Source organism: Dama dama, chromosome 9 (genome assembly GCF_033118175.1).
Source record: "Dama dama isolate Ldn47 chromosome 9, ASM3311817v1, whole genome shotgun sequence".
Taxonomy (NCBI): domain Eukaryota; kingdom Metazoa; phylum Chordata; class Mammalia; order Artiodactyla; family Cervidae; genus Dama; species Dama dama.
The window spans coordinates 20,756,666-20,781,712 of NC_083689.1; the positions used below are offsets into that span (position 1 = coordinate 20,756,666).

General features: G+C 58.2%; 1 protein-coding gene, 1 long non-coding RNA gene and 1 other non-coding gene across 7 annotated transcripts; 2 read left to right on the forward strand and 1 right to left on the reverse strand.

The window, feature by feature from the left end:
- Nucleotides 1-25: 25 nt before the first annotated feature.
- On the forward strand, nt 26-13,186 carry LOC133062028 (uncharacterized). 3 transcript variants are annotated; one of them, XR_009694088.1, is made up of 3 exons: nt 26-1,197; nt 3,499-3,560; nt 11,384-13,186. It is a non-coding gene; the product is annotated as an uncharacterized LOC133062028 (long non-coding RNA). The 3 variants fall into 3 exon arrangements; XR_009694089.1 differs by having other exon boundaries at nt 29-343; XR_009694090.1 differs by lacking the exons at nt 26-1,197; nt 3,499-3,560 and adding exons at nt 7,777-8,002; nt 9,028-9,396.
- On the reverse strand, nt 1,903-23,648 carry ADAMTS10 (ADAM metallopeptidase with thrombospondin type 1 motif 10). 3 transcript variants are annotated; one of them, XM_061150521.1, is made up of 26 exons: nt 23,587-23,648; nt 21,402-21,482; nt 19,775-19,961; nt 19,217-19,563; nt 18,450-18,606; nt 17,091-17,308; nt 15,615-15,665; nt 15,325-15,470; nt 14,871-14,914; nt 14,613-14,718; nt 14,375-14,521; nt 14,064-14,205; nt 9,700-9,807; nt 9,226-9,371; nt 9,069-9,132; nt 8,256-8,358; nt 7,894-8,027; nt 7,676-7,799; nt 6,631-6,711; nt 6,382-6,545; nt 6,140-6,266; nt 5,913-6,042; nt 5,369-5,573; nt 4,935-5,111; nt 4,681-4,840; nt 1,903-2,707 (listed from the first exon to the last, which is right to left on the reverse strand). In XM_061150521.1, exons 3-26 carry the CDS (start codon nt 19,860-19,862, stop codon nt 2,598-2,600), a joined length of 3,279 nt encoding a protein of 1,092 aa, XP_061006504.1. In that variant the 5' UTR covers nt 19,863-19,961; nt 21,402-21,482; nt 23,587-23,648; the 3' UTR covers nt 1,903-2,597. The 3 variants fall into 3 exon arrangements, with proteins under 3 accessions (XP_061006504.1, XP_061006503.1, XP_061006502.1); XM_061150520.1 differs by having other exon boundaries at nt 15,582-15,665; XM_061150519.1 differs by having other exon boundaries at nt 15,325-15,665.
- Nucleotides 18,883-18,955, forward strand: TRNAG-UCC (transfer RNA glycine (anticodon UCC)). Its single transcript has one exon. It is a non-coding gene; the product is annotated as a tRNA-Gly (tRNA).
- Nucleotides 23,649-25,047: the final 1,399 nt, after the last annotated feature.

The window sequence follows — 25,047 nt, forward strand, 5'->3', positions numbered from 1 at the left end:
AGCTGAGCCTGGGGGCGGGGAGAGCGCCCAGACGGGGCCCGAGGGAACTGCGGGTCTGGGGCCCGCAGCCTGAAGGGAGAGGTTAAGGATGGAAGGCAGCAGCTGCCAGACCCCAGGAAACCGCGTCTCCAACCCCCTCGCGCCCCCCGCCCCCCGTTCCCCGGGGACTCGGCTACAGCAAGCGGGACAAGGGTCAGCTGGCTGCGGACTGATTGTTCTGTCCTGGGCTGCTCAGGAGTCTTCCAGACCCACTTGAGATGTGTATCTGCTCTGGGCATCCCGGGGCAAACTCCCACTTTCGAAGCCACTTCCGCTGGTCTTTCTTCCAGGAGGGAAGAATCAGGTGCGTTTCTGCCAGGGAGAGAGCAGTGGGAGTGGGGGGTCCCGAGAGCCAGGGGCATTTGGAAGGTCCCAGACTTTGGATGTTACGTCTAGAATTAATGACTGCGCCCCCCACCCCCGCCCCAGCTCTCTTCATTTTCTCATCCTAAAACGGCGGCGGTGGGGCTGGGGATCCTGCCGGGGGCGCCTGGCGCGCACATCAGTATTAGTCGCTCAGTCGTGTCTGACTCTGTGACCCCATGGACTGTAGCCCGCCAGGCCTCTCTGTCCATGGGATTCCCAGGCAAGAATACGGGAGTGGGTTGCCATGCCCTCCTCCAGGGGATCTTCCCAACCCAGGGATGGAACCCGGGTCTCCAGCATTGCCGACAGATTCTTGACTGTCTGCGCCACCAGGGAAGCACATGGCATTCATCAGATGTTGGCCCATCTCCTGATGTTTGGGAGACCAGCAGGCCACGTGCTGGTCTCCTCCTGACGTTTGAGGAAATGGCAGTTCCGAGAGGCTGTCGTCTGCCACACAGCGGGGAAGTGGCGGAGGCAGAAACCGACCTTGGGAGAGCCTGGCAGGAAGGCCTGCACACCCGGGTACCCCAGCGCTCCAGGAGACACACCGCATCCAGCGCGGAGACTGGCGTGCCGCGGCTCCCCCTAGTGGCCACATCTGGGGAGCAGCCCGTTTCTCAACCGACGGGCTTGGTGCCTGCAAACCTCAGCAACGTCTCCAGGGCACTAGACGTGAACAGTCAGGACGACACCCCCGCCCCCAACCTTATTGAGGGCGTCAGCGGAGGCTTCTGGGAGGAGGCGACTTTTTTTTTTGCTGAGACTGCGAAGTGAGCTGGAGTTAACCAGGTGAAGGGGGAAGGGGAGAGTACACCTGGCAAAAGAAAACAGCTCTAGCAAAGGCCCTAAGATGGGAAGATGGTGGGCATTTTGAGGAAATTTCAGGAGTCCAGTGCGGCTGGAGACAGCAGAGTGGCAGGGAGTGTGGTGGCTGGGGTAACAGGTGCCAGATTGCGTTGCTTTGGGAGTCTCTGTGAGAAGCTGTATTTAAAAAAAAAAATTATTTTAGGTTCTGTTGGGTTTTCCTTGCTGCACCCGGCTTCCTCTAGTTGCCGCGAGTGGGGGCTACTCTTCCTTACTGTGTGGGCCTCTCATTGCGGTGGCGTCTCTGGCGGAGTATGGGGCTGCTCAGCTTCTATAGTTGCAGCACGCAGACTCTAGCACGGGCTCAGGACTCGTGGTACCCGCGGTTAGTTGGCCCACGGGCCTGTGGCATCTTCCCGGCCCAGGGGTCCAACCTGTGTCCCCTGCATTGGCAGGCGGATGTTCAACCACTGGACCACCAAGGAAGTCCAAGAAGCAACTGTGTTTTTGACCTAGTTACTGGGCTCTAGTCCATGTTGGTATAAGTCCCCTTTGGGCTGCTGGGGCCGACTTGTGAGGAGCTGTGGCCCCTTCCAGGGCGGGGGGATAGCTGAGTGGGACCCATTCACGCGCGCGCGCGCACGTACACACACATACACACACACACACACACAGCCAGGCACGGAAATCTACACAAGACAGAACTTTATTGATGTAGGGCTTCCTGGTGAGGGGGTGTGTGGGCCCCAGGGCAGGGCCTGTAGCACCATCATGGGGGTGGCCTGGATGACGGGGTCCCCCTGGGGCAGGCAAGGCAGAGAATGGGGTGGGTCTTCCCAGCTCTGCCTCCCCCCTCTAGCTGGTCTGGTCGGGGGCAGGGTGTCAGGGAGGTGGTGCTAATCCCCTCCCCCATAGCGGACATAGATTTCCCCCCCAGCTCAGAGTGGAGGGGCAGGGCAGTGCTGGGGGGGGCAGGGCACCGGCTGACCCCCTCCCCACCCCCACTCTTCACAGTACATATTCCGATCAAAGGCGGGTGTTGTGTAGGGGGGCTCCCTAAAGGTGGGTGGCAAGAGTTCTAGGGAGAGCAACTGTTCCCAACTCAAGCTCACCCTGGAGGGGGGGGTCTCTCTGTGAACTGAGAGGTGCGCAGAGGAGGGGCCGTGGGCGTGGCCAGCCCCTCTCCATCCCCTCACCCCCCCCCCCCCCCCCCCCCCAGTCAGGAGCCCTGCAGGAGTTCCCAATAAATAACTTCCAGCTCCATCTCACCATTCACTCCCAGTTCCTGCCCCCTCGGGCTCCTTCAGGCTGGTCAGCTGCACGTCTGGTTCCCCCCACCCCCAGCCCGCGCACATCCAGGACTCGCTCCGAAGGCCGAGCGCCCTCTAGCGACCCTGGCAGGTTTTGCAGCACATCTGGCGGAAGTAGGCTCTGCTGCAGAACTGAAATTTCAGCACCAGAGGGCAGTAGGCGACCTTGTTCACATCCTTGCACTCTGAAAGGGGCGGGAGAAGAGGAAGGGGAGGTGAATCTGGTCTCAGCGCCTCCCCCCTCCCCCCGTTGCGGTGCGACCAATAGCTGCACACCGCTTCCTAGCTTCTCTGTGCCTCGGCTTCTCAGCTCTCCAAGGGGGGCTTCTAACAGTAACCATGTCACTAGGCTTTTCGGAGAATTTTGAAAGAGAGTGCAGGTCTGGGACTTGGACACCGTGTTAAAATCACGAGAAAAGTGTTCCTTCCCAATTACCCGTCTGGCGTATATAACCCTTGCTCGTTTCCCTTTGTAACAGACTGGGGACATAAACTCCAGTGTGGTCCTTCCTCTCAGGGTATATGTGTATTCTGTGTTCAAGGGTAACTGACAGTCTGTTCCTGATAATGGACCAGGGTTCCCACTTAGTAGTCACTGATGTATGACTGAGCCTGGGCTACATGTGGATTTAGTCTCCTTAAGGTGGTACGGAGAAGGCACTGGCGACCTACTCCGGTACTGTTGCCTGGAAAATCCCAGGGACGGAGGAGCCTGGTAGGCTGCAGTCCATGGGGTCGCTAAGAGTCGGACACGACTGAGTGACTTCACTTTCACGCATTGGGGAAAGAAATGGCAACCCACTCCAGTATTCTTGCCTGGAGAATCCCAGGGACGGAGGAGCCTGGTGGGCTGCTGTCTATGGGGTCGCACAGAGTCAGACACGACTGATGGGACTTAGCAACAGCAGCAGCTTAAGGTGGTATTACCTCCAGTGAATATATTAACACATACCGCCACTCCTCCGCCTCTTGACAGATAAGAAAACCAAGACACAGAGATGGAAGATGAATCCAGGCAGTTTGGTTCCAGTGCCTAGAGTAAGTAACCTATAGCTCTCTATGAAATATACATTTACTTAGGTAGAAAGAGATGTGTATATTTAGAGCAATGGTTTCCAAGGGAGGTGGTTTTGCCTCCCAGGGGATATTTGGAGATGTCTGGAGGCATTTTTCGGTTTTCACCACTGGGAGGAGGGGTACCATTGGCATCTAGCAAGGTCAGGGATGCCGAACCGTTGACAATGCATAGGGCAGCCCCCGAGACAAGGAACCATCTGGCCCCAAACATCAGTAGTGCCTGAGGCTGAGAAACTGACGGAAAGAATAACATCAGGCAGATAATGTAGGAGCTCTCTTTCATGGATCACAGCCTTGTCATGGCAAAGGGGTTTGTATAACAATGAAGTTATGAGCTATGCCGTGCAGGGCCACCCAAGACGGACATGTCATAGTAAAGAGTTCTGACAAAACATGGTCCATTAGAGAAGGAAATGGCAACCCACTCCAGTATTCTTGTCGTGAGAACCCCATGAACAGTTTGAAAAGGCAAAAAGACAGAGGACACGGGAGATGAGCCCCCCAGATCAAGATGCTACTGGGGAAGTGAAAGTGAAAGTGTTAGTCGCTCAGTCTTGTCCAAATCTTTGTGACCCTGTGGACTGCAGCCTGCCAGGCTCCTCTGTCCATGGAGTTTTCTGGGCAAGAATACTGGAGTAGGTTGCCATTCCCTTCTCCAGGGGATCTTCTCAACCAGGTGGATTCTTTACTAGTCTGAACCACCAGAGAAGCTCACACTGGGGAAGAGTGGAGGGCAATTTTTCCATGGGGCGCAGAGTCAGACACAACCTAGCGAGTGAACAACAGCAAATGTCATAGATGGAGATGAACAGGGAGGGTTAGAGTCAAGGAGGTGGTTGAAGGAATGACCTGAGTTTGGGCCCCCAGAAAAATCAGGTTCCTACAACGCCTGGCACACAGTGGTACCCAATACATGTTGGCAGGCAGGAGATGATGAAAGATGGTCTGGAGGTGGCAGAGAAAGGTATGTCAGTGTTTGGAGGCACTCTAAGGACAAGGGTCAGGACCCTCAGCTCTCCTATCTATGGCATCCTCTGGACAGGGCCCTCCCGGTCCCCCTCGGCCCCCCAGCCCCACAAACCTTCCAAGCCGTCCCCCGGGGGCGCGCTGTCACACTTGGCCTCGCACTGCTGTGTGGCGGGTGGCCGCAGGGCCTCGGCGCACTCGCGTGACGGCTGCCCGGTGTGGCTAGAACAGCGCACGGGGCGCTGCTGCTGCCCGAAGCCGCACTGCGCGGAGCACTGTGAGGAGTCGCCGATAAGCGGAAGCCTGGCACCGCCGCCCATCCCGCCGCCCCTGCCCTGGGCCCCCGCTCGGCAGGGGGCGCGCGCCTACCTCGCCCCACTCCCCCGCCACCCAGCGGGCCGGAGGGCAGCGGCGCAGGTTGCAGCGCATGGTGGCTGGTGGCTTGGCCGCGGGCTGGCAATGCGCGGGGGGCAGCGTGGCGCGGTGATCTGCGCTCTTACAGAGGACCACGCGGTGGCGGAGGCCCGGCCCGCAGCTGGGGGTGCACTGCAGTTGGGAGGGGGCGTTTCATGCTCAGTGGGCGCCCCGCTTCCCGCTTGAACAAGGACTGGGGTGGATGCCGATTCAGTGGGAACGGAGGACGGTATAGCTAACTTCGGACCAATCACGGGACGCCCACTAGAGCCAGCGGGAGTGGGGAGGCGCCTGGCGGGGGGTTGGCGCCCGATGTGGGGCCACCCCGGCCCCTCCCTGTTCTGCCTAGGGAGTAGTGGGTGGGCAGCGGGCGGGAAGGGGCGGCTGACCTCCGACCAGTCGAGGGCGGCCCACTCCGGAGGGCAGGCGGGGCCGTGGCAGGCTTCCAGTACTGGGGGGCGCGGCTGCGGGCAAGCGCTGTCATCCAGCGCCTTCTCCTCGGCCGCCGACACGCGGCGCTGGCACACGACAGAGCGGCTGCGCACGCCTGCATCACAACTGCGGCTGCAGCGAGACCAGTTCCCTACCACCCAGCTGCGGGGGGAGGGGGCGGTCTGAGACAGTAGGCCGGGCAGCACCCTGACCTCGGGCACGAGCAGTTCCTCCTGCCTAACAACGAGCATCCTTACGGCAACTGGCACCGGAATGCCTGCTGCTCCCGCCACCCCACACCCCAAACTCAGAACATCTTTACTCTGGACCTGCACTGGGGGCAGGGAGGCACATCACCCCAAGGAGAGACGATGACCTGGACTTGACCAGGGAGCACCACTGCTCTGACTCTGAGATGCCCCTGACTGCACCTTAGGGAGCCTGGACTCCTCTGATCCCAGGAGCTCGTCACCCCGACCCTGCATCTCCGCCGGCACTCACTCAGGTGGGCAGGGCTCCGTGTTGCAGGCACGCTGCCTCTTGGGCAGCTTGCTGTGGGCGCTGCAGTGGTGGGGGGCCACGGCGGAGCTGTCCAGCTGATTTCGGCACTCTACGGCCTGCACCTGGCTGCCTGGGGGCGGGTGACAGGCCCGCTCAGCCCTGCCTGGCCCAGAAGGTCAGCCTGGTGACCAGAACCTGCCCCATCCCGTCCCAGGCCTGGGTCTCACCGCCTGCACACTGGGCTGAGCATTTGGTCCAGGGCGCGTAGTGCCAGGAGTAGGGAGGCAGTGCGTCACGGGCGATGGGTGCATTGAAGCGGTAGCGGAGGGCGGGCAGTTCAGTTCGGGTCAGTACCTGAGGTCGCAGCGGCGGGGGGTGGGGGGCGGGGGAGGATCAAATAGAAGCCAAGTTCGAGGTCCCAAAAGGATGCTAACGTCCTCCTGCACCGTGCTCCCAGCCCTGCTGTTACCATGACGATGAGAGATGCGTTAATGGGTCCCAGGGCTTCTAGGCTCTGGGTCTGATCCGGCCCTTGTCGGAGCTGAAAGGTGGTTCCAGCCAGGGGCAGGCGGTGGGGCTGGGGGGTCCCAGGTAGCCCCTCCAGCAGCAGGGACTCCTGGTCTCCCTTCAGGGCTGGGGGACAGCAGAGAGGTCAGAACCCCAGCCACGCTGATACCCCCGCTAACCCCCAGTCCTCATTCCCCCACCTCTGGCTCACCCAGGTGACTGAGGGAGAGGTTCAAGTCCTGGATGAAAATGTGGACGGAGCCTTTGGGGATCCAGACGACTTCCTCATACCCTGGACGGGGGAGATCAGGTGTCACTGGTTTGGTCTGGCCCTGTACCTGCCTGCCCCCCCCCCCCCACACCCCCCACGCCTGGTCCCTGATGACAGCAGTTAACCATTACTGTGCCAAGTGCTTACAGAGACGCCCGCTGTGTCTCTGGCTCTGTGAAGTAGATGCATCATTATACCCACTTTACAGATGACAAAACTGAGGCTCAAAGAGGTGAAACAGCTTGCCCAGGTTTTATAGGTAGGAAGTGGTTCAGCTGGGATTTGAACTCCAACTTTCTTACCTCTCAAACCACTAAGATGGTTCAACCCAGCCTACCCTAAGACAAGCAGCAGGACTGAGCTTTGGGCAGAGGGAAGGGGGTACCATGGGGTTCCTGAGCCACATATGGTGACTTGATGGTTTTAGCAGTCAGAGTCAGGTTGCTGTGTGCTCCATCACTTATGACCTGGATGATCTTGGGCCCCTGTGGACCCTCTATCCTTGCCCACCTGCATCCCCCATGCATACTGGTTTATCTGCCTGGACCCCCACATTGTCCCCTGGAAACCACACTTGGCCTTCATTGCCTGTTTGGGCCCTTAACACTTTCCCGTTCTCACTGCCCCCCAAACACTCCCTGGGGTCTCCTTCCTTCAGCCCAAGGCTGGGAAGTCCTCGAGTTCACCACACCCTGCCGCTACCCTTGCCCCTAGTAAGCTTTGTGGTTTAGCACAGAGATCACCTCAGCCCACTTGGAGAGTCATGCTACTGGCTCCTCAAGACAGCATGAGACCCTCAGGATGGGGCATGGGAGAGATTTAGGTACCCACCCCCTGGGATGCTTTCACTGCGAAGGTTTAGGCACCAGAGCCCAAGCCAGTTCCTGACTGTGACCCGGGGCACCACACTCCTGGATCTTCTGGGGTGAGCTGTGCCCCCAGCTGCCAAATGGGGGAGTGTGGGAGGGAAGTTGGGGTCTCTCACCAGTCCCAAGCAAGGCCGGGCTGAAGACCCCCTCGATGGTCTCGCAGGCACTCCCGTCACCTCCGCACACGCGGCACTTGTCTTCCCGCAGGTCGGAGCCCAGGACGCGGTCGCAGCCCACGTGCTGGGGAGGGCAGTGGTGGGGGAGCGGGTGTCGGGGAGCCGCCTCCCACCTGCAGCCACCCGCCTCCCCTGCTGTCTCCGGGAGGCCCCTGCACCTTGCACTCGCCGCTGACACAGATGTCCACTGTGTCCGGGCGGCAGGGCGTCCCATCCACCACGGCCGCAGCCCTCTCGGTGTAGAAGTTGAAGCCCTCTGCTAGGCAGGTGAGCGAGCAGGCCTTCACGCCCCCTGGGGGGCACAGCCCCGTCAGACCAAAGGCCGGACCCCAGACCCAGCGAGGCTGGGCAGGCTGGGCAGAGGAAGTGGGGGTCCCCGCTGTTTAGTCCAGGCACTCATAGGCACTCTGGTTCCTTGGGAGAGGGGCTGCTCAAGACAAAACCCATGATCCTGTCTCCACCTGCGGCTGCCCACCCCCCCACCCCCAACGCCCCACAACCGTCTCAGTCCCCCGCTCACCTCCCCGGTACGTCTTCCATGTGTAGAATTTTCCACGAAAGGGGACGCTGTCAAATTCAGAGCACTGCATTTCCCTGAAGTCCTGGGAGCCTGGGGGACAGTCCTGGGAGGGGGGGCACCAGAAGGGAGAAGTCAGGAGGCCAGGTACAGAGTAGGGGGGGAGGATGTAGTTAGGGCAGAGGCCCCAGGGTTGGAGAACTCATGCTCTGGAGACTGGAGGCAGGGAGGCCAGGGAGGAGGCCGGAGAGACAGGTGCCTCTGCAATGGGAGTAGGTGACTCATTCGAGTTTGTGGGCAAGCTAAGAATGACACCTGGGTTTCTGGTTTCAGACCATGGGGCCTTCCTTGAGAGAGTGGGCCTAGAAAGGAGTCAAGCACCCTCTTTATGAGTGTGTGGGACTTGTGGCTGGGAGTTTTGGACAGGAGACAGTGGTCCCTGGTCAGAAAGGAGTGCAATGAAAACTTGGCCACTGGATTGGCAAGGAGCACAGGGTCAGCTTTGGGGCAGGGGTGGGGCTTTGGGGGGGAGCAGAATTGGGCAGTAGAGGAAGGGGCCCCTTGTGGCTGGAGAGGGTTGTCAGAGCCAAGCAATTATCTCCAGGTGGGAGACGCATCTACTGCAAATGTGTGAGCTGGAAGGAGTTGGCACCCAGAACAGGTGTGGGGAGGGCTGGGAAAGTAGCGGGTGGCAGCTGCAGGTTCCAAAGAAGATGGTGGCCACCCGGTCAGAGCTCATTGGAAACTGACTTATGCCTTTCTTCCCTCGTGTCAGAGGGGCCTCGGTTACCCGGCTTGAGGTCCTGGGGGACTCACCTCAGTGTGGCAGGAGCGGTGCCTCCGTCTCTCGCCCAGGCAGTACTTGCCCCCGATGGTCGGCCTGGAAGCGGGGGCGGACAGGAGAGAAATGGGGCAGGGGGAATAGCGGGCAGGGACCGCCCGCCTCTCCTGGCAGAAGGGCCTGAGGGCTGACCTGGGGCTGTCGCAGTGTCGGCTGGAGGAGGACACGCCGCCGCCGCACGTCCGGCTGCAGTCGCCCCACGGGGTCCACGGGCCCCAGGCGCCGTCTACGCCCTCCGGCCGCGACCCGAAGGGGACGCAGACCCGCTTGTAGCACCACTGCGGGTGGGATGATGAAGCGGGGGTGAGTCTGACTCTGCAGTCTCGAGGCCTTGGCGATCATTCCCACCCCCTCCCCAGCCCCAGAGCTCTAAGCCCTCCGGGGGTGGGGCGAAAAGGGGGGAGGATGGAGGATAGGACAGGGTAATATAGGGGCGTGGCCTAAGCACACAGTCCCCAGCAGTGGGCGGAGCTAGTATTGGGCCAAGCATGCAGGGCGTAGCCTGGGAGGGGTGTGGCCTCGGGCAGGGGGCGGGACCTGCAGGCAGTGGGCGTGGCCAAAGCCGATGGAGGGCCCCGGCGGTGGCCCAGGCCGGTCGAGGCTCACCCCCTTGTCGATGGTGTGTGTTTGGCACAACGTGCCCTCGGCGGCCGGGATGCTGTTGGTGATGCACCGGTTGCTCTTGCTCAGACACCACAACTCGCTGCAGACCTCCTGCGGGCCAAGGTGCCCGCTCAGGCTCGGACCCTCCCTCCCACCTTCCTTGGGAGAACCCAGGTGACCCGCTCAGTGGGGCTCCAGCCTTCCTTTCCTGGGTTTATTTTTGCAACCGTTTGCAGGATATAGGAGGGGACCTCTTCTCGGGCTATAAGCAGCACTTATCAAACATCTAGTGAAAGTGAAAGTCGCTCAGTCCTGTCCAACTCTCCACGACCCCACGGACTATACATACAGTCCATGGAATTCTCCAGGCAAGAATATTGGAATGGGTAGCCTTTCCCTTCTCCAGGGGATCTTCTCAACCCAGGGATCAAACCCAGGTCTCCCGCATTGCAGGCAGATTCTTTACCAGCTGAGCTACAAGGGAAGTCCTATCAAACACCTAGGAGAGCCTCAAATTCCCTTAGGCACTATACTCTCCATTTTACTGTGGGAAAACCAAGGATCAGAGACGTAGGGTCACTTGCTAGAGGTCACACAGCTACTAAGGAGGCAATCTGGATTCTATCCCAGAACTTCAATCGACCGCAGGGTCTACGATCTAATCTCTCTGTAGTTCAGTCCCTTCTTTAGAAGCTAAGTCCTGTCTGACCCCATGGATTGTAGCCCAAACCCATGGATTGGGCTTCCCAGGTGGCGCTAGCCATAAAAAACCTGCCTGCCAATGCAGGTTAGATGTGAGAGCCACAGGTTCAATCCCTGGGTTGGTAAGATCCCCTGGAGGAGGGCATGGCAATCCACTCCAGTATTCTTGCATGGAGAATCCCATGGGCAGAGGAGCCTGGCAGGCTGCAGTCCACAGGTTCACAAATAGTTGGACACAACTGAAGTGACTTAGCACACAGGCCCTTCTATCCATGGGATTTCCGGGCAAGAATACTGGAATGGGTTGCCATTTCCTTCCCCAGGGGATCTTCCCGGGAGTTCAACCCCTGGCACCTCCCAAGTTTCTAGAAGGAAACTTGGGACTGGCTGAGGAATAAGGAGGAAGGATGCTGGATTTCTTTTTAGAGTGGGCAAAGCAGCTCACCTCAAGAGCTGTGGTTCTGAAAAATCCAGGCTTGATGATGGCTCAGGTCAAGGGCCCCGCCTTTAACTTTTTATTTATTTCCCCAGCGGGTGGTTCTTACTGTTTCCCCAACCTAAACTGGGTAAGTTCCCCAAAGTTTTAATCTATGAAAGGTTGAGAGAGGATAAGGCCAGGCTGAGTCTGTGTGGAAAGCTGCTCTAGTTCTCCCAGTGAAAAATCAGCCCATCTTCCTGAGTCTTACTTTGGCTGGCTCAGACCCTGGCAACCCACTCTGGTACTCTTGCCTGAAAAATCCCATCGACAGAGGAGTCTGGTGGGCTACAGTCCAAAGGGTCACAAAGAGTTGGACACAACTGAGCGACTAAACACATAAGACAAAGACTCTGGCAGCAGGTTCTGTCCATGGCAGGAAGCTGGATCAGTCCCAGGGAGCCATTCTGACCCTTTAGGTCCAGGTTAATTAATATCCCTGGACAAGCCTTCCTGGGTTCAGGTGTGGCCAAATCTGACCCTCTAACCTACATCCTGTTCACTTCCCAGAGTCTTGCCTCTGAGATGTGGAAATCCTCGCCTCATTTTACAATCACATGTACTCTTCTCTTTGAACCCGATCCTCCCAAGCTTTGAAGCTTTGGAATTGGACCCATCAGTGGCTGCAGGAAGGGACGTTTCCCGTGTCAGCCTCTGAGAGATAACTGCACACATATGAGAAGCTTACAAGGTGGTCCTCAAATTTGCTTCCTCAGAGGATACTTCTCATCTAAAAACTCAGCCTGGGGCTTCTCTGGTGGCTCAGTGGTAAAGAGTCTGCCTGCCAATGCAGAAGTCATGGGTTTGATCCCTTCCCATGTGGGAAGATCCCACATGCCTTGGGACAACTAAGCCAGTGGGCCACAACTATTGTTCCCAGGAGCCACAACTTCTGAGCCCATGTGCAGCAATCACTGAAGCCCATTCACCCTACAGCCTGTGCTCTACAACAAGAGAAGCGCCTTCAGTGAGAATCCTGGGCACTGCAACAAAGAGTAGCTCCCGCTCACTGCAACTACAGAAAAGCCCACACAGCAATGAAGACCCAGCACAGCCAAAAATAAATAAATAAATAAATAAATAAATAAAATTATTTAAAAAAAAAAACAAACACAACTTCAGCCTGGTTCTCTGGCTTCACTTGGGTTATATCCTCCTGGCCATTTGTTAAAATATGACAGATCCCACTTCTGACACCTCTTAAAGAGAGCTGCCTAGTCCATCCCTGCTCATGCTCCTTTCCACAAGGAGGTGCCATGGTCTGTAAGAAATGAGTCCTGGGTCTCATTTAACTCTGGGAGACTTTAACTCCAGCACTGAGTTGCAACACATTCCCCCTCTCCAGGCCTTGTCTGTAAGATGGGCCTTGCCTACATATGGCTGAGAGGTGTATGACGACAGAGTCAATACGAAAGGGCTTGCACAAACACCTTGTTATGGAATAATAAAGGCCACAACTACCTCCAGACCATGCATCAGACCCAGCTCTTTACACGTATTAACTGAGTTACATGTAGTCAATTATTTATCCCTTTGCCAGGAGGGCCCAGAAAATGTTCCTTGGAAACATAAAAGGAAAAGTCTATTCAACATACAACCAGCAGTGGTCCGTGCTTGATAATCTGGCACTTCCTTCACCTCCCTACCTCATTATAAAATTTGGATTCATAAAAAAAACCTCGACTCAAATCCTAGCTCCATCATGTTCTCTAAACTGTGACTTTGGCATTCTTCCTATGCCTCAGTCCCTCCCCCTGCAAATGTGTGGCTGTTAGGATTGTCAGGAGTTTAACTGAGATGATAGGTATGGCATGCTGGACCTGTAGTGAGCATTCAGTAAGTGTCTGCCATCACTGTCCCAGTTAGGACACCCGGGACATGGCAGAGGCTCAAGTGGCTTCTGAATTCTTTAGGAATTCACTAGAGGGAGCCAAGTTGGGTAGAGTGGGGTGGCAAGAGTGGGTTAAATATAATTGGATCAAGGGGCTTCCCTGGTGGTAGAGTGGTTGAGAATCTGCCTGCCAATGCAGGAGACATGGATTTGATTTCTGGTCCAGAAAGATCCCACACGCCATGTGGCAGCTAAGCCCGTGAGCAACAACTACTGAGCCACCATTCTAGAGCCTGGGAACCACAGCTACTGAAGCCTATGTGCCTAGAGCCTGTGCTCTGCAACAAGAGAAGCCACCAGAACGAGAAGCTCACACACTGCAACGAAGAGTAGCCCCCGCTTTCTGCAACTAAAGCTTGTGTGCAGCAATGAAGATCCAGCATGGCCAAAAATAACTAAATAAGTAAATAAAATAAATCTTTAAAAAGATTTAATGGATTGAGGGTTTCTTTCCCTGTCTTGCACTGGAATAAAGTGAGGGCTTTTAACACCTCCCTGCTCGTTTTGAGTTAACACGGCCTCAGCTTGGACATTCAAACTGATCTTTTTGAGTCTTGAAGATGTGAAGGGCTGCGGCTGGGCTATTTGGGGTGAGGCTGTAACGAATTGGGGAGCATGTTCAGGGAACTGGGGAAGGTGGGCAGGGGATGGGCAGGCCCTAGATGAGCCAGGGGTCCTTGGTGGCTGAAGAGGGAAGCAAGTGGGGCACCAGTTTCCTGGGAGGAGCTGGGAGGGCACCCTCAGCTCACTTCTCCTTGGGCGAATGGGGCTTCGGGAGCTAAGCCTAAGCCTCAGGAAAGAGTGGGGCATGACCAGGAGGCTCAGAGGTTGTCCAGCTAAGGACTGGGGCCAAGAGATCTTATCTTGTGAACAAGTCAGCGGGGGTTGCAGGGAATGAAGACAGGGCGTCCCTGGAAGCCTCCGTCCCATTTTTTTGCCAAGTGGGGAAGATGGTTCATCCCGTGGGAAACTATTTCCACCAAGTCTGGATGTTTGGTTAAAAATGGCCCCATTAGGGCTCTTGGGGCTTTGGTCCTGCTGCAACAGAAGGGGTACCCCCAGGTTCTCCCCAGCTCAGCCCCAAAAACAGGGGTCTGGAGAAGCAAGGGGATCCCATTCTTGTCCTTGAGCACTGAGATTGCGTGTGACACCTGTATAACCCTCCCATCCATCTCTGTGCCCGAACCGCCACTGAGGCTCACATCCCTTCCCAGCTCTCCCATCCCCACCCCACCCCTGACCCTGGTGGTGGCGGGCCCCCTCCCCTCCCAGGAAGGAAAGCAGGAAGGCTCTCTCTACCCCGTATTTACACTGACGCGATTTGACTCCATGCTGGAAGCGGCACTGCTCATCCGCGTCATAGGCCTGGCCAGGGGCCACGGTTGGGTACACGAAGTCCTGTCTGGGGGGCCGGTTGTTCAGGCAGAGCCCCAGGCCCGAGCTGTGGAGAGAAGAGAGTGGCTGTCACAATGGAGGGCTGCAGGCCAAGCGCACAGGGGCCCCAGTTGGGTGCGGGGCCCTGGAGAGCAGCCCTGAGCAGATCACCTTCCTCGGAGGCACCCCCTTTCCCCCCAACATGAGTGTGAGACCCTGGGCGGGCAGATCCTCACTCCAGAAAGCTGGTGATGTAGTCGCGGCTACAGGAGGACCACACAAACGGGTTGGTCTTCATGGTGATGTGAGCCGCCATGAGCTTCGCTGGGTCCTGGCCACGGGCCCCGCAGCTGTTGCCCACGCCGTCGTGGTTCATGCCAAACCTGGGGACAGGAAAAGTGAGCAGCTCCACCAGGTGTCGGGCGACACTTCCCCGCTCCGCCTGCCCGCCACCTCCCCTGTCCCCGGCCTCACGTGTGTCCGATCTCGTGGGCGATGGTGAACGCCGTGGCCAGGCCGATATCTTCGTTAATGCTACAGCTTCTCTCTCGCTCGCACATCCCGCCCACAGGGGCCAGGCCTGGGGAATGGGCATGGGGGTGGGGTGGGGCTGGGGGCTCAGGGCTGTGTCTGTCGGTTCTGTCCACTCTGCCAGGTCCCCACCCCCACCGGGGCCAGTGTTACCCAGCCCACCGCCTTCAGAGGTGCTTGAAACCCAGGGGACCCAGGTACCTAGTGTGCCGCAGGGTTTGTTCTTGTAGATGCAGATGTCATAGCTGTGGGAGGAGGCGGGGGAGTCAGGAGGCTGGGCTGCCTCCCTAGGGGCAGCCCCTCCCCCACCCCGCCCCTCTCACGGTCGAGTCCTGCCCCTGAACCGAAACCTCATGCTCTTCCCCCAGCCAGCCTTGGAGATGCTGGGGTGCATGAGTGGCCAACTGAACAAACGACAGAGTGAAGGATGCGTCAGTGCCCAAATAGACCCCCACCTGCCTCCCCACATTCTCAGGCTCCCAGCAGCTTCTCCCCTTCCCTGGCTCCCCGACAGGGCAACTGGACAGTCCTGGTCTCTCCCATCTCCCAGCACAAGTGACCTCTGCTTGGACTTGGGCAATCCCCTGGACCATTCGCTCCTCCCCTGGCCCCCTCCCCCACAGAAGGCCCCCCAGGAGTCTCCCTTGCCCCTCACCGTGTGATGAGCACTGCTGTGTCATGGTTGGCCACGCCATTCTCCGGAATGGCATTGCCATGGCCGCTGCGGTTCACGATGGACTTCTGCCACTTACAAAAGCTGTCCAGGGACTTGCCGGCATGGTGGGTAATCTCCAGGGTGGGCTGAGGATGGACAGAGTGAGGTACACGGGTACCAGCCACCCAGGGGACAATGCAGGCAGTGCTGAATTCTGTGGTGGTGGAAGGTGGGGGAACCTCCCCCCTCCCCCGCACCTGGTCCTCCGTGAGCAGGATGAGGCGTGTTACCAGGATATTAACGATGTTTCCCAGACTCGAGTCCTGGAAAAGTTTGGCAACCTGACCTCCAAGAAACAAGAGAGACCGAGTCTTAAGAGGGGCCCAGAATAGGAAACTTTAAGAGAAATGAGGACAACAACTTGTATCAATCAAGTGCCTACTGTGTGCTGGGGCTCAGACTATGCCTGCTGCCCAGATCTTCACAGAAGTAGGTATTAGTATTCCCATTTTACAGATAAGCCACCCGATGCTCAGAGAGGTCAGGACACACAGCTGGTAGGTGCCGAAAGTGGAACTTGAGTCTGGCTAAGCCTGCCTGCTAGTGTTTGTCTTTCCAGCTCATCCTGTCTACTTGTCCTCCATCCTCGATGCCCACCCAACAGCTGCCTCTGCCCAGAGGCGGCCTGAAAGATGTGCACATCTGGCCTCATTCCATACTGTCTTTAAGGCACCAATTTGAGCATTACCACTGGGAAGTGGATGTGTGGAGGCAGGAAGCTCTGGAGACAGTGGTCAGAGAGAAGGAGGAAGTGGTCAGAGGAGAGGTGGATGACGGAGGCCACTCTGTGCAATGACCTTGAAGCCCTGAGCCATCACCATCCCATGTGGAAACTCCCCAGAAACCCTGGCAGGTTTGAGGAAACTTGGAAGCCCAAGGAAGGGAGGCAGAGCCTGGGCAGAAAACAGTGGGGTTAGGCATGATATTATGTCTACATAATAGGTCATCTGTCTGTGCTAAACTTTCTCTCTTCCCTTTTTGCTTCAGTGGAACAACAGCATCACTCACCAAGCCCTGACTACATGCCAAGTTGTCTAGCTGTCTTCCCTCCCACCACAGTTTTGTGACAGGTACGATTATAATCCCATTTTACAGAGGCAGGAACTGAGGCTCAGAGAGGTCCAGAGTCTTGATCAAGATCCAAGATGGGCACTGACTCTGAGTATGAGTCAGCCAGCTCATCTTGTATGAATTTACAGGAAGGCGCTCGGGTAAGCTCTGCATGCAGACAGATGCACGCCCATAAGTGTACTGCTAACCTCAACAAGTACCTGCAAATTGCCTGTTTAATTTTATACAGCAAACAATTATAGGGTAAGTGCTGTGAGTTAGGTGCATCTGTGAGCACTTTAGCAATTCACTGCATCCACTTAGCCTTATGAAGTTGGTACTATTATTAAACCCATTTTACAGGTGGGTAAACCAAGGCAGAGAGGCAAAGTAGCTTGCTCAAGGGCACACAGTCAAAGATTGGCAAAGCTGAGATTTAAGCCCAGGTTGGTTAGCTCCTGAGTTCATGCTCCTAGCCACCGTGCTAGGCTACTTGTCACCAACAGGCTTTTCTTTCTAACTCACCCTGTCCCCTTCCCATTCTGTTTCACTGGCATTTGATCAGCGATGGGGGGATGGTGACAGCCCTTTTCCTGACTCTGGAGGTGGGCTCCACATTTTGGGGGGCCCATGCCCAGGGAGGGGGAGGCACTTACAATGTTCATGATGGCCAGCACGTACTGCTCCACGTCCCGGCGCCCGTGGTAGGCCACCATCATCTTGTCAGCCACCACCAGGGTCTCCACGTAGCGCTCTCGGCTGACGGAGCGCTTCAGGCCTGGTTGGCCACGCTCTGTTTCATTGCCGAGGGGCCGGGCAGGTGGCGGTTTCAGGGTGCGCAGCCACCACGGCCGCCCCTTCCACGGTTTCTCATCTGGATGGACAATTTCTGGTCATTCTGCTGCTTGCTCTAGCTGTCTGATGGTTCATCTGGCTGTCAAACACCTCATTCTCTGGCTCTTGGTTCTACAATGGTGAGGCTGCCCCACTGTCAGACTCACTGGTCGAACAGACACCCAGCATCCCACGACAATCAACATGACCATGCAACTTCCTGACAATTCTACTGCCGGAATCGAGGTGTGTAGCAGCCGGCTACACTGCCAGAACTGTGTGCTGGTATGACTCCCTGGCCTTCTGACTGGGCAACTTTTTACTCACCCTGCAGCCCAACTATCTGGCTGCAGAATAATCCCCCTGCCTGACAGTCTTTTCTGACCAGCTGTCTCACTGACCATCCAACTGTGACACCCCTTTTCTGTTAGGACAACCCACTGTGGTTGTGTGTCAGATATGCAACTAACAACATTCCAGTGGTTCTGCATTTTCACTGGACAGAGATTATTTTTTTTAGCTCTGTGACTATCCTGGTGAATCCTTGTTGTCCAGCTGGTTCCCCCAATGGCTCAAGACGGTAAAGAATCTGCCTGCAGTGCGGGAGACTTGGATTCAATCTCTGGTTCGGGAAGATTCCCCTGGAGATGGGAAAAGCTACCCACTCCAGTATTCTTGCCTGGAGAATTCCATGGACTGAGCAGCTTGGCAGGCAATAGTCCATAGGGTTGCAATGAGCTGGACATGACTGAGCAACTAACACTTTACTTCCTTTCCTATCCCCTAAATATCTGATGTTATAACCATCCCCCTGCACATTTGGTTGTAAATCTGATCTTCCGAATGGTGGCTAATTTCTCCTGACATTTTCCACTGTGCAACTGCTCCAGTATCTGCTACCACTATCCCACTGCTTAATTGTCTGATCAGATGATAATCCCAGAGATGGATGGTTTTACAGCACCTGGCTGGCTATCTGGCTTCTTGTCTCATTCACTGTTGGGCCATTGGACTCTGGAAGTGACAGATGGGCTGTTCCACTGCCTACTGCCCTGCTGACTGTCTGCATTGCTCCCTGCATGCAGCTGACCTTCCAGATGGAGGGACACCAGCATGTACCTCTATCTCGAGGCACAGGTATTGTGCAGTCCCTCTGCCCAGCCCCAGACAGCCAGTTGTACCTCTCACTCCACAGGCTGTGTCCAGGTGAGGGTGACGCAGAGAGGAACGCTTATATACCACGTGGGGGCCACTCTCCTCCGGTCCCCGGTGCCCCTTGGGCCCCCCTTGCAGGGGCTCGATTAAGTATTCTTCTTCATCTGCCACAATCAGGCCGTGCTGGGGGTTGGGAAGTGGGACAGAAGGTTCGGTCAGGTTCTGGTTCCCAGGACCCCTGGGACCCTATCTCTGTCGTTCTGATTTCATTCCTTCTGTTTTACTTGATTTACGTTACTAATGCCTTTTCAGTTTCTTCAGATGGGTGTTCAGCTCATTAATTTTCAGCCTGACCTAAGGCTACACATTTTCTTCTAAGTACTGCTTTAGCTGCATCTTAAAATAGCTAATCCTCTTGATTAGCTCAAAATGTTTCAAAATCTCCCACTGAGGTGGACTTCCCTGGTGGTCCAGTGGCTAAGACTCTGCACTTCCAAGGCAGGGGACCCGGGTTCGATCCCTGGTCAGGGAACTAGATCCCACACAGAACAACGAAGAGTTTGCATGCTGCCACTAGAGATCCGGCATGCAAGATGGAAGACTGAAGATCCCGTGTGCTGCAACTAAGACCCGGTGCAGCCGAATAAAGACAGAAAGGAAGAAAGAGAGGGGGGAAAAATTGGAATAATAAAAAACCCTGCCGCTGTGATTTCTTCTGTGACCTTTATAAGTGTGTTTCTTAACTCCCAAGCTCGTAGGCATTCCGCCCTCTCTCCCAGAACCCTCCACTCACCAGGCCCCCGCAGGTGCTGATGGCCACGTGGGAGCTGCTGGCCTGGCCCTGCAGGTGGCCCGCGTAGAGGCAGTGGGGCCGGGCGGCCCTCTGCCAGGCCAGGCCTTCTCGAGTCCAGTACTCCACAGACACGTGCCCCGCCAGGAGGCGAGGGCTGTGGGTCAGGTTTAGCAGGAAGTGGGTGCTGGGTGCGGCCACCTTGTAGAAGAGACGGGACTCTGCTTGAGGTCCCGTGCCCCGACGCTGCCTCCGGGGAGCCGGGGGCGAGAAGGCCAGCAGTGCCCCGTTGTGGTCCACTCGGGTGGGGAAGGCGATCTCATAGCTGTCTAGACTGGACAGGAACTCATCTGTGGGTGAGGGTTAGAGGCCTGGGGTGGGCCCCGGGAAGGAGCCCTGTGTGCTGCCTGCTTGGCTGCCGGGTGAGTGAGGCTGGCTTCAGTGGCCCCTGAATCTGGGTCACTGACCACAAGACTCTGGCCTCACCGACCCCATGGGCCTCCCCCCACCACGATCCCCGTTCAGTTCCCACTGCCACCCCCCACCCTGGGTTGGGCCTACCTTGAGACCGGAAGGCGTGTGTGACCTCGAATGAGAGGCCCAGCCCCAGGGCGAGGGCCCAGTGGAGGATCTGGCAGGCGGGAGCCATAGAGGCCACGTGTCCACATGTCTCTCCCCAGCCCCGGCTGCTGGCAGCCCACGCAGCGCTGCCTTCCCTGTTCACAGCCTGGGCAGCATCACCGGGCTCCTGGGAGGCGGAGGGGTGGGAAGCTGGGTCAGGGGGGCCTGGACCTACTGCCGGCTGGAGCAGTGCCAAGGTCCCTTGCCAGGTGGACAAGGGCACCTGCAGCCAACCCTCTCCCCACTCCAGGTTTGAAGACTGAACCCATTTCTAGCTCAGTAAACTCCCTCCTCCTGCCCACCCCCCAAGCCCCCAGCATCCTCCTTATCCTCTTAGGACAGCTGAGGATCTTAACTCCACGAGCACCTACTACGTGCCGGCTACTGGCCAAGCACATTCATGCCATCTCATTTCATCTCCATGATAACCCTTAGGATTCATTCATCAGGTGGTGACTGTACATAAGATAGGCTTCCCTGGTGGCTCAGGCGGTAAAGAATCTGCCTGCAATGCAGGAAACGCAGGTTCAATCCTGGGTCGGGAAGATCCCCTGGAGAAGGGCATGGCAACCCACTCCAGTATTCTTGCCTGGAGAATCTCATGGACAGAAGACCCTGGTGGGGTACAGTCCATGGATAATATGAATACAGTCCCTGCCCCACTCCCCCCTCAAGCCATGGGACTCAAGTCTCCCAGGAGCAAGATGACAGACCAGAAAATGAAGAGACACATGATTCAGATCAAGACATGTTCGTTATGAGAAGTAACCGAGAGGCTTGGAAGTGGAGGTGGGAGGATGAAGAGACAGGAGAAGGTGTGCCAGGGGGAGGAGCAGCAGGGGCAAAGGTCCTGGGGGCAGGGAGGAGCTTGGTGCAGACCCATGACCCCGAGGGCTAGTGCAGGAGGACCACACGGGGAGAGGGAGACTGGCCCGGGACACATGTGAAGGTCGGTCAGCATGAATTTTCAACCCAGATGAAACCCAAGGCCAGTGCTTGGCACTCCTCCCACCCTGGGTGAGGGGTCCCGCCTTGGGATTCTCTGCCACGGGTAGAACCACTCACCCCACCCTGCATCCTGGTCTCTGTCCCCGTGACCTCTCTTCACCCTAGCCTTCCAGCCTGGCCCTTAGTCCCGCTTCCTCTCATTTCCGATTCTTCCTCGAAGCTTCAGGCCTGCGGGGCAAGTCTGTTTCTCCAGCCTCTACCCTGGGCCAGCCTGCCACAGACACCGCTCTGGGCCACCACCCCGTGCCAAGCCCTCCACCCCCTCCTGTCTCCGCCTTCCTCCTCCTCCTCTGTGCAATTTCCCCCTTAATCACACACTGTCTTGTTTTCTTTGCAGCCTGGCCAAGTCTGAGAGTTGATCCCCAAACAGGGCAGATCAGCTCCTGAGGGATGAAGCCAGATAGATGCTGACTTAGAAGCTGACCTCTCCCCCTCTTCTGACTGGAGCCCCCCGCCCCCCGCCCCAGTGATGGGGAGCTCACTCTCACTCTGACTGTGTTGCTCTTTTCAGACAGGCTGATGTTCACCCCGGGGGTTTCTTTCTCCCCCTCCTGTTTACCTTTTGGGGGCTTCAGTTGGTGGCGCGGTGTCGAACCCTTGTGTGCTGGTCCCTCTGGGCCTCAGTGTCTCTTCTGGGAGCCTGGACAGGGTGGGAAGGGGCAGTGAGGAGAGCGGAGCTGGGGCTGGAGTTCAGGGGTCACTGAGGACACCTTCTCCCCTGCCCTGGTCAACCTCCTTTTGGCTTTTATCCTCCCTCGGTTCCTAGCCCCCAATCCCCCAAAGTTCCCTCCTCCCCCACTTCTGTCCCCCTCTCCCACCCCACTCCCATCTCCTCTCCCATTCCATCCCTGACTAGCTCTGGGATTAAAGCCCTCCCTGCGTGGGGTCCCTTGAGTCCCTTCCTGCCTTAAGCACCTCCCCATGTCCAGGAGGCAGCATTCTCCCTGCAAATGAGGCTGGAGCCCCCGGGCCTCCCCCAGTCCTGTCTCTCTCCTCCTCCTGCCGCTGCCAGGCCTGGTTCAGTTCTCACCTCCTTCCTCTGAATCTGGGCCCCTCCCCCCCAACAACCTCACCCGCCTCTGGTGCTTCCAGCTCAAGGGGATGTCGGGGAGAGGGTGGAGGACCCAGCGCAGGTGATGGGTGGGGTGGGGTCGGAGGAGCCTGGAGGGGGGGTCAGGTACGAGGTGTCTACCAGGGGGAGGCCAGCATCTGTAACAGGGGCACAGCCTGTGGGGGGCGGGCCATGAACAGCTTGGTGACTCTGGAGCAGGGAAGAGAGGAGGCCTGGGGACAGGTAGAGGATTCCGGGCCTGAGCCTCTAGGGGTGGGGGCAACAGGATGTCAGCAGGGGGTCTCCCCCAGGCTGCACGTGGGGGGTGATCACACGTCTGCGACTGTGTGACTTTGTGTGGTGTCTGCCCATGTGACTGTGTGTGTCTGCCCATGTGACCCTGCGCGCGGCTGCAGGAGTGTGTTTGTGTGTGTGTGTGTACCCAGGCCTGGCCTTCCCCCCAGCTCCTCCTCCTGGAAGGCAGGAGGGAGGTGGCCGGCGTGGGGGAGGGTGCCAGCTCGCTGGAGGCTGGGGGAGGAAATGCCGGACGGAAACCACCGCTACTACGGAGACTCCATCCCACCCTGGGGATCCTGGGGGGACCCCCGCTGCTCTACACCCAGACTCCAGGGCCGTGCTGGGGGCCAGGGCCACAGAGCCTCCCTGTGGAGGCCAAGGCTGAGATGGAGGCTGCCCCGGGGCACGACTCCCTGCCTGGAGAGGAGAGCAGACAAAGGCCCAGCCCGGGAGGAGGCCGGCACCCAGGCCCCCGCTGGGTAGGCAGCCAGCCGCTAATTAAAGGCCCTGAGCCCCTGGCTGGAGACGCCGGAGACAGACCTCCGAGGCCCCAGTGACCAACTCAGGGGAAGTGGGCGGCGCCCCTCCCACACCCAGACACACACACACACACACACACACACACACATATACGGAGACTTGAGGGTGACCATACCTGTGCAGCCGGGGGACCAACAACCAGACACCCCCAGACCCACAAGACACCCCCCCACTCAGCACACACTCACACCTCCCAACACCCGAGACACAACCATACACTTCCCAGACCTACGTGCACACACACTCATTCACACACACACCCCAGACAGACACACACACCCGGGCCTACGTGCACAGACACGTACACACTCAGAACAGACCAGAACACACTCACACAGTCCTGCAAACCTTGAGACCCACCAGATGTCTGTATCCACAAGCGTTTACATACTCCTCACACCCTGACACACACAGGGAGACACGCCGGCAGATGTGTGCAAACACACACTCATCCGGACACTTACCCAGGAGACACTGAACTCCGTGCACACACTGGCTTACACGCACACTTCCGCAGACACACAACACCCACATCACACATCACACACAAGTTCAAACACAGCCAGACATTCAGATTTTCACGTAGGCACACAGGCGCTGACACACGGCATTTACACAGACGTGGATATCCACATCCACAAACACGCACACCCGGAGCAAACAAACCCAGACCCGAGCTCCCAGGACTTCAGGGGCGCGGTGCGTGTCGCACACGCTCAGGGGCATCGCACACCGCCGCGGCCCCCACGGCCCGGCGTCCCCGGCCCCGCGGCCCCGGGCCACCCCCGGGCTGCGTCGCGGACACGCAGGGTCGCCCGCAGCCCCCCGGCCCGCCGCGCCCCGCCCGCTCCGTTACCCGCGGCCGGCCGCCCGCCCGGGCCTCCGCCTGCTGTCCCGCCGCGGTCTCGCCGGCCCGCGCGCAGGAAGGGAGGGAGCGCGGCGGCGTGGCCGGGGGAGGGGGCGCGGGGACGGCACTTCCTGAGCCGCCTGCCAGGGTTATAAAAAACCCCCAAACCGCGCGCCGCCAGGACCCCGCCCGCCGCCGCCCGGCCTGGGCCGCGGGCTGGACCCGAGCCAGGGCCCCGGGAGCTCGGGCGGCCCCGCCCGGACCGGCGCCCCGCCGTGGGGGCGGGGGAGGGGTGGGGGCAGGGGGGGCGACCCGGTGGGGGCGGGGATAGTGGGCGGGGGAGTGGGGGAGGGGAGGAAGACTAGGGTCAGGGTATCGGGAGGGAGGGAGAATTGGGTAGGGGTAAGGGGAAGGGGGAAGGGGAGCTGGGGGGGTGGTCGGGGGAGGGGGAGATGGAAGGGAAAGAGGCGGGGCAAGGGGGAGGAGGCAAATCGGCTGGGGGGATCGGAGGCAGGGAAGGGGGAACAGCGAGGGGGAGGGGAGGGCCCACTCCCTCGCCAGCATCCGCAGCGTCCACAACAGCTGTTATTTATTGAAGGCTCCTCCTCGCTCAAGCAAGCATTTATTGGGCGCCTCCCGTGTGCCAGGCACGGTGCCCAGGGAGCCTGGATCCATCTCAACCTGCTCCCGCCCTCTCAGCTCTCCCCTCTGGGAGTTTGAGCAACCCTGAGCCTGGGCGTGGCCTGACTGGGCCCATTTCACAGAAGAGGAAACTGAGGCCAGACGGTGGGGGGAGAGTGAACGCTCCCTGAGAGGAGGGGTTCTGTGGGTTTTGGACGGCCCTGGGTCAGTGCGCCATAGATGAGCTAATGCATGAACAGGGGTGACCTGGAAGGTCAGAGCAAGGTTGGGATTCGAACCCTACGTGGCCAGCTCCCCCTCAGGCCTCTGGGCGCCTGTCCAGGAGGCTGGAGCTCCTGGACAGGATGAGGCGGTGACCCCTAGACCTCACCATTCTAGGTATTTTCCAGGCCTGGCCCCCAGGGAGCTATGCAGAGGCTGGGCTGGCCTTGCCCTTGGCCTTCTCAGCTTCCTCATCCCTGGGTGGCTGAGGGGGCCGGTAGTAACCTTTACAGGGCCGCTGGGGGAGGGGTTCTCTCCATAGCAAACTTGTTTTTGCCTTGAACTTAGAATGACGTATCAGGGCTCCTGCATACAGTAGGTGCTCTGTAAATACCACAGTCCTCCTGGATCTCCCACCAAGTTGACCCTTCACTTCCATCCCATCCTGTCCCCCCTGCCCCACCACTCACCCCGCCAGAGGGGGGCGGCAGCCCATCCTCCTGTTTGCTACCCACTCCCGGGAGGGAGGAGCAAGTCTAAATGAGCCCTCTCTGCCTCTGCCAGCCTGACCCTCTGTTCCCCTCGTGGGCCTGTTGGGAGCCCGCCCTGCGCTGCCTTCTGTTTACC